Source organism: Myotis yumanensis, unplaced genomic scaffold (genome assembly GCF_028538775.1).
Source record: "Myotis yumanensis isolate MYYU_CA2020_CCGP unplaced genomic scaffold, mMyoYum1.0.hap1 SCAF_14, whole genome shotgun sequence".
NCBI classification, from domain to species: domain Eukaryota; kingdom Metazoa; phylum Chordata; class Mammalia; order Chiroptera; family Vespertilionidae; genus Myotis; species Myotis yumanensis.
Window position 1 is genome coordinate 9,151,678 of NW_027223765.1, and position 6,770 is coordinate 9,158,447.

General features: G+C 56.2%; 1 protein-coding gene across 2 annotated transcripts; it reads left to right on the plus strand.

Moving 5' to 3' along the window:
* Window positions 1-1,895: 1,895 nt before the first annotated feature.
* On the plus strand, window positions 1,896-6,355 carry TMEM42 (transmembrane protein 42). Of its 2 annotated transcripts, XR_011468130.1 has the most exons (4): window positions 1,896-2,080; window positions 3,735-3,881; window positions 4,488-5,016; window positions 5,371-6,355. XR_011468130.1 is itself a non-coding variant. In XM_070391649.1 (3 exons), exons 1-3 carry the CDS (start codon window positions 1,898-1,900, stop codon window positions 4,608-4,610), a joined length of 453 nt encoding a protein of 150 aa, XP_070247750.1. In that variant the 5' UTR covers window positions 1,896-1,897; the 3' UTR covers window positions 4,611-6,355. The 2 variants fall into 2 exon arrangements, 1 of the variants encoding a protein (XP_070247750.1); XM_070391649.1 differs by having other exon boundaries at window positions 4,488-6,355.
* The last annotated feature ends 415 nt before the right edge of the window (window positions 6,356-6,770 follow it).

The following is a 6,770-nucleotide window of genomic DNA, read 5'->3' on the forward strand; positions in this document are numbered from 1 at the left end:
CAGTCTGTATGATTCCATATAAGTGAAATATCCAGAAAAGGCAACATTTTAGTGGTAGAAAGCAAATGATTAGTTGCCTGGGGGTGGAAATGACCGAATGGGCACAAGGGAACCTTTTGATGTGGTGGAAATGCTTTAAAACTGGTCTGTGGTGATGGTTACACAACTTTATAACTCTTCGAAAAATTAAACTCCATTCAAAATGGGTTAATTTAATGGTTTGTTATTCACACTTCAGTATAGCTAAAGAAAAACAAAACTAATTCATAGTTGAATTATCAAGGAATAGTAGTAAATCCTTAGAGCCAGAGAGAGACAAGAAAAGAGCTCAGTGGAAGGTGGAAAGTAGACCTGTGACTGCCTTGGGGGTGGGAGAAGGTGGAGGATTGAAGCTGGTAATGAGGAGGATTGGGTCTTGTCACCTGTGAGTTTCCTAAGGCTGCTGCAACACATTATCACCAAAAATGGGTGGCTTCAAATAACAGAAATTTATTCTCCCACCGTTAGGGAGGCTAGAAGCCCAAAGTCAAGGTGTTGCTAAAGCTGGCCTCAGGGCTCCAGGGAGTGTGTTCTCTGCCTCTCTCAGTGTGTGGTGCTGCCAGCAGCCCTTGTGTTCTTGGCTTGTATATTGCATCACTCCAATCTCAGCCACCGTGGTCACATGGCATTCTCTCCTATGTCTCTGGTTCTTCTAACAAGAACATTATTTAGATTAGGGCCCACCCTAATGACCACATCTTGATTTTGATTACATCTGTAGTGACCAGTTTCCAAATAAGGTCACATTCACAGGTGCTAAGGGGTCAAGACTTCAACATACCTTTTGGGGGAACACAATTCAGCCCATAACATCACTCATAGGAAGGAGAGAGAGGTAAAGTCTTAGGCTAACTCAGGACAGGGAGTTATATCTGAGATTTCTGCAAAACCCAGTGAGTGCTGGGATTCTAGTCATCCTGGCAAACATCATTGATTGACTGCCTCTTGCACATCCCCTACTGGACATTGAGCTCAAAACCCAGGTATCGAACCCATGACCTCCTGGTTCATACATTGGTCGACGCTCAACCACAGCCACACCAGCTGGGCTGAATAATGTTTTTTTTAAAAGTCCCATACTTATATGTGAACTTTTAAAACGTGTGCTGCACATAAAACTAAATATGCATGGAGAAAAGGTACTCTATAACATGATTGTCCTTCATACATTTCAACACTTTATTTTCAAAGAAATACGACTTCTTAAATGAAAATGTTTTAAATATCTTTCAGTGCACAGGAAATTAGAAGGAATGTTAATCCTGATTATCTTGATTATCTGAGTGGAGTGATTGTGAATGACATCTTTTCTAAATTTCCTGCACTGAGCAGTGTATATCCATCTGGGCCTTCCCCCAAACCCTCACCTGAGCTGCCTTCTTGCTGAGTCTGGAGGTCTCTAGCGCCCTCTGCGGAAGCATCTCTCCATTTTGCGTTTGTCAATTTGGAGAGTGCGGGTGAATCTGATTTTGAATCAGTGGGGGTGGGGCCAGGCCTGGGATTCGACATTTTTCATAAATGCCCATGGGAAGCCGATGCCGCACACACCAAGCGGCAGGGCTAGCTGCGAATTCTACCACCCCAGGACCACCGGGTGGGCCTCAGACATCGGTCGGGCGCTCGGGTAAACCTAAACCTACCGCTGGAGGGCGCCCTCCGCCCGAGGGGACCGCTGGGGCTCGGGCCAGGTGGCCCTGCCCCCTCAAGCCCCGCCCCTGCGAGGTTCTTGAAGGACCCGAATTGGACTCCTCGCTTACGTGAGCGCTGCGTCACGTGAGGCCACCGTCCAATCACAGCGCGCGCTCGGCCCAGCCACTGGCAGACACCGCGGGCGCGGGCAGAGGCGGCGGCGGGCACCATGGCGCGGGGCACTGTGGCGCGGGGCACTGTGGTCACCTACCCCGACACCCCCGCGGGGCTGCCCCCGCACCTCCAGGCCGGGGCGATGCGGCGCCGCTTCTGGGGCGTCTTCAACTGCCTGTGTGCCGGCGCGTTCGGGTCCCTGGCCGCCGCCTCCGCCAAGCTGGCCTTCGGCAGCAAGGTCGAGCCCGGGGCGCGGCCGGGCGGGCGGGCGGGTGGTCCGGGCGGCGGAGGGGCGCTGCGGTCCCGCGGGGCTCCGGGTGGGGCGGGGGCGCAGGGCGCCGCCTCACCCCCACGGATCTGCCCGGCCGGGCCTCAGCCGGGCCCTGCAGCCACAGGGGCGGGCGAGCATCCCTGCGCTGCGGCGCGTGTGGGCGGTAAGACACGTCGGGAACCTAAAGCCGGTCCTCCCGTTGGGCTGGTTGGCTCGGGGAAGGCGCACACCTCCTCCATCTACTCTCTACCTCTCATTTTAAGCCCCTTGTGCTGAACATTTTTCTCCACGTGACTCCAGGTGAGCCGCCTGTTGCCCATCTCTTCCCTCCGTAATGAACGGGTGTTTTGGCCACGCTGCCCTGCTGCCAGGGAGTCTGGGGGTTTGGGAGACGTTCTGGACTTTCCCCACGTTGAGATCTTAAGCTGCGGCCCGTGTCCGCTCACGTGCACCTCTTGGCTTCGCCATACCGACTCTGCAGCCCTGAGTTAGACCCGACCTGGACGGGGGCAGGTTGATGCTGAAGGTTTCAGCCATTTGGGGCTAATCCAGGGGGAGCTGCCGGGCTTGAGGGGCGCAATTCTTGGAGTAAGTGGCCAGAGTAAGATGAGTGCCTCTGCGGCAGGAGGTTTTCTGGTCTTTCCAGTTGTGCCCAGGCCTTTAACCTTTTATACAGGCAGCCGCCACTGGCACGGACAGCGCTTTGTGTACATTATACAAGGAACCCTTTCCTCAAGACCCTATATATTCAGCTGCTGGAAAACTGTTATGGGAAATGAGTATGGGGTTTAGATGGTCACAACCTCCCCTCCCCCCCAGGAAGCAGGCAAGTTGCTACCTTGAAACCAAGCAAGGGGCTCTGCATATCCTTAGCATAGAAGGAATGTATTCTCAAGGCTGTCACCTTTTAGAAAAAGAAACAAAACTCGGCCAGTCCTCCGAGTGATGCCTGGCATCACCAGTCAAACGGCCTCAGGTGGTTTGCCACGGGCAGGGCCGAGTTCTGGTTAAGATGGCGGAGCCACACAGCTGGGTTTGAATCCTGGCAGCTCCTATCAGCGGTGGCACTGAAGTAAGTTACTTAATGCCTCAGATTCTTTATCTGTAAAGTGAAGTTAAGGAATAAATGAGAATGCACCGAAAGTACTTACCGCAGGGCCGGGCACAGAGTAAAAGCTCCAGAATGCCCCGTGGGACCAGCCTGAGTAGGACATATCAGGCACAGAAGGGGAGAGACATGTCTAGTTCATGCTTTACCTGACCCCGGGAAGGTACCCCACTACAGACCACATAGTAACAATTGGTCCTCGAAGACTGGACTTCCAGCATTGGTCCCTGCGGGCCGACTAAAGAACTAGTGCTCTAGTAAATACTGGTCATGGATTAGCATGTTCCTTCTGCCCAAGGTCACATGACCAATAAGACGGCCAAAAAGTGTCATCTCTGAATTTGTGTCAGCTGTAAAGTGGATGTGCTGCCCGAAGAGGGCTAAGTCCGCAGGAATGTTGAGGATCCCCTAGGCTGTGGTGGGGTCTCAGGAGGGGGCCCTGGGTGTGCTGTGAGGGGCGCTGCTGGGTGCAGGGCGGGCTGGGCCTGGCTGCCGTGACACCTCCTCCTGCAGGTGCACGTGGCCTCCTGTATCTTGGGCATCATCGTGATGGCGACAGCCAACTCTCTGATGTGGACATTCTTCAGCCGCGGCCTCAGTTTCTCCATGTCGTCAGCCATTGCCTCTGTCACGGTGACTTTTTCGAACATCCTCAGCTCGGTGAGTAGCCTGAGGGTCCAGTGCCCCGTCTCAAACTTGGGTTCTGGGTGGGTTATCCTTGGGCAACCCTGCTCCCCCACATCGGAGAAAGGTCAGGAACCAGAGCAGAGGTTGGGCTGTGGCTGTTCCTCTCAACTCTCAAACTGAGGCATTCTCGCCTTCAATGGGGACGCAGTCCAACGGTACAGCCAGCCTGCCTGCTGCTCGACCAGGCTGCAGCCCTCCTGCTCTGCCCACTGTCTCCTAGGGGTCTGCACCCTCCAGCATGAGATGCCAGGTTCTAGGTTCCTCTCTCTGGTGGCCTGAGGTCAGCAGGTGGGAGGAGGCAGGAGGCAGGAGGCCTCTCAGGTACCAGCCGCACACTGGCCTCGCTGTGGCCTCGGCTAGTTCTGTGCACTTTGCCGGGGTCCAGTGCGGTGAGGAACGTACCCTCCTCACCTCTGCAGGTGAAACCAAAATGAGTCGAGTGACTTGCCAGCAGGGGCTCGAGACCCTTCCTCCCGCCCTAGGAGGGCAGTCAGCTCCCGGGGGCGGGGTTGTGCCCAGCCGCCCTGGCCGGGTCCCGTGGGCACGTGTCTCTGGGCCTCACAGCTGTCTGTCCCGCAGGCCGCCCTGGGCTTTGTGCTGTACGGAGAGAGCCAGGAGGTGCTGTGGTGGGGAGGCGTGTTCCTCATCCTCTGCGGACTCATCCTCGTCCACAGGAAGGCCCTTCCGCTCAAGCAGCAGTAGAGGCACTTGGCTGGTGGGCAGCTGGAAAGACAGATGGTGGCTCAGGCTTGGGCTGGTGTGTGGGGACTGCGATCGGGGGTGCAGCCTTCCGTCAGCCAAAGGGAGTTGCTGCCGAGGGCAGCAGGCCTGTGACCGAGCAGCCTTGTGGCAGCTCCAGCTCCTGAAGGGGAACCGCAGCGCAGCAGGCTCTGCCCCAGCATCTGGCCGTCTGCGGTGCTCCGATTCTGACCTCCGGGCCCACCCAGGGGCCACGCAGGAGCTGGACTCGAACCAGCTGTAATTGTAGCCTGGTGGCCTAAGTCACGTGACACGCCAGTGACTGGTGGGACTTGGACAACTTCGTGCCGATGTGTCGGGCCGGCCGTGCCATATTATAGCAGGAGGAAGACTGGATTAATGCTTTCTTGTAAGTTAAAACTACCAGGTGTGGAATCCTAATTCCTTCCTACATTTATTTCTTTCCTAAGTTTTTGGAGTCAGAGGGAGCAGCCAGGGCGAGCTGCAGTTCCTGGAGTGGCTATAGTCCCCACCTTCCTTGGCCTGGGCCCAGCTGCGGGGCGCACAGCTCCTTCCCACATTCCCAGGACGGCACCCTTCGGGTCAGGAAGGCTTGGCCACTCCCTTGGTCCTCATGGAGAAAAGCTTGAGCTCACTTTGGGGATCCAGTTTTATTCTACTTATTAGGGTACAAAACTGGCCCAGAGGTTCGCTCACCCCCACTTCACCTGTAGGTTCCTTCTGTCCTTTGGTTGTTTCCCAGGTTCCTGTGGCTTTTGTATCTACCCCATGTGACTGTGACTCTAGTTGCTGCCCCCACACTCCCGTGCATGGCCGATGTGACGCTCACCTGCTCCAGGTCCTCGGGGCTCCCGGGAGGTCTGAGCCCTCAGCTCGCCTGAACCCGACCACTGGCCCCGGCTCCTCCAGCATTCCCTGCGGTAGAAAGGGACGTGGGACCAGAAGCTGGGGAAGGGAAGGGCCATGTCCATGCGGTCCCCCTCTCCGTGCCGTAGTGCCTTCACTGCCCTCCAGTTCTCACTGCCGACAGTGGGGCTTTCTACAGCTCCCGTGGCTCCTGCTGACTGGGACCTGGCCCTCGCCCACCTCTCCCCAGCTCCTCTCTTGCTGCCTCTTAACACCCTGGGTTGAGCCTGCAACTTCTGTATTGAGAAGTCAGGGAGATGAGTGAGCAGACAGTGGTGAGGTAGGATAACCAGGCACGAGTGGCGTCCTGGGGGCATCACTCCAGAAAAAGGCAGCGATTGCCCAGGCTGATGCTGAGGGAGGGGAAGGGGAAGACAGAGAAGAGACCATTGGACTCGGACAGAGAGAGCGTTACAGGAGCAGCTTGGAGGAGGGTGGGGCCACAGCCTGAGCAGATCAGGTTCATGAGGGAACGGCGGGTCCTCCTCTGATGCCGAAAAAGTACTCGGAGTGGAAGGAAACTGAATATGACCAAGGCCGCCACAGTGACTCATCCCTGAGGTCAGGAACGGACATGCCTGCTCTCACCACTCCCCTCTGCATGTGACCAAGTTATCTGCTCAGAGATGACATGATCTTGTAGGTAGCCTGTGCTAGAGGAGGGGCTGCCCCATTCTCAGAAGCCTCGGGGGGCCCAGGAAGGGAGACCCTGAGTCGTCCTGGCAGGAGGTGCCTCCCTGTGCCAACCGAAAGCTGTTCCTCTGTCCTCAGACTTGCTCAGATGATCCATGTGCATTAATTAAATGGATGCTTCAATGAGGGTTCCTGGGTCTGTGTTTTTTCAGGGAACACGCTTCATAGCATCTTCTGCCGGGTCAGGTGGGCACTTGGGGAGCCATCCAATCCTCCCAACTCCCCAGGCCCAGGGGCTCCCCCTCCGAGGGGTTGGGCTGTATGTGGGGCCTGTTCAGGACACCCAGCCCCTCCCGGCGGTATCACCCAGCAGAGGCACGTGTGTGGGTTGAAGGTTATTTTGTGTGTAATTTACATGACATTCAGGGGTGGTGGGCTGGGTTCTAAATTAAACCTTTGCCCTAGCCCGTTTGGTTTGGCTCAGGGGTTGGAGCATCGTCCCTGCAGACTGAATGGTTGCGAGTTCGATTCAGGTCGAGGGCATGTGCCTCCATTGCAGGCTCCATCCCTGGCCCTGGTCGGGGCACTTGCAGGAGGCAACCC

Coding starts and splice junctions, on each gene's coding strand:
- TMEM42 (XM_070391649.1), top strand. CDS start 1,898: ATGGCGCGGGGCACTGTGGCGCGGGGCACTGTGGTCACCTACCCCGAC. Junction 2,081..3,734: donor AGCTGGCCTTCGGCAGCAAG/GTCGAGCCCGGG, acceptor CTCCTCCTGCAG/GTGCACGTGGCCTCCTGTAT. Junction 3,882..4,487: donor TTTCGAACATCCTCAGCTCG/GTGAGTAGCCTG, acceptor TCTGTCCCGCAG/GCCGCCCTGGGCTTTGTGCT.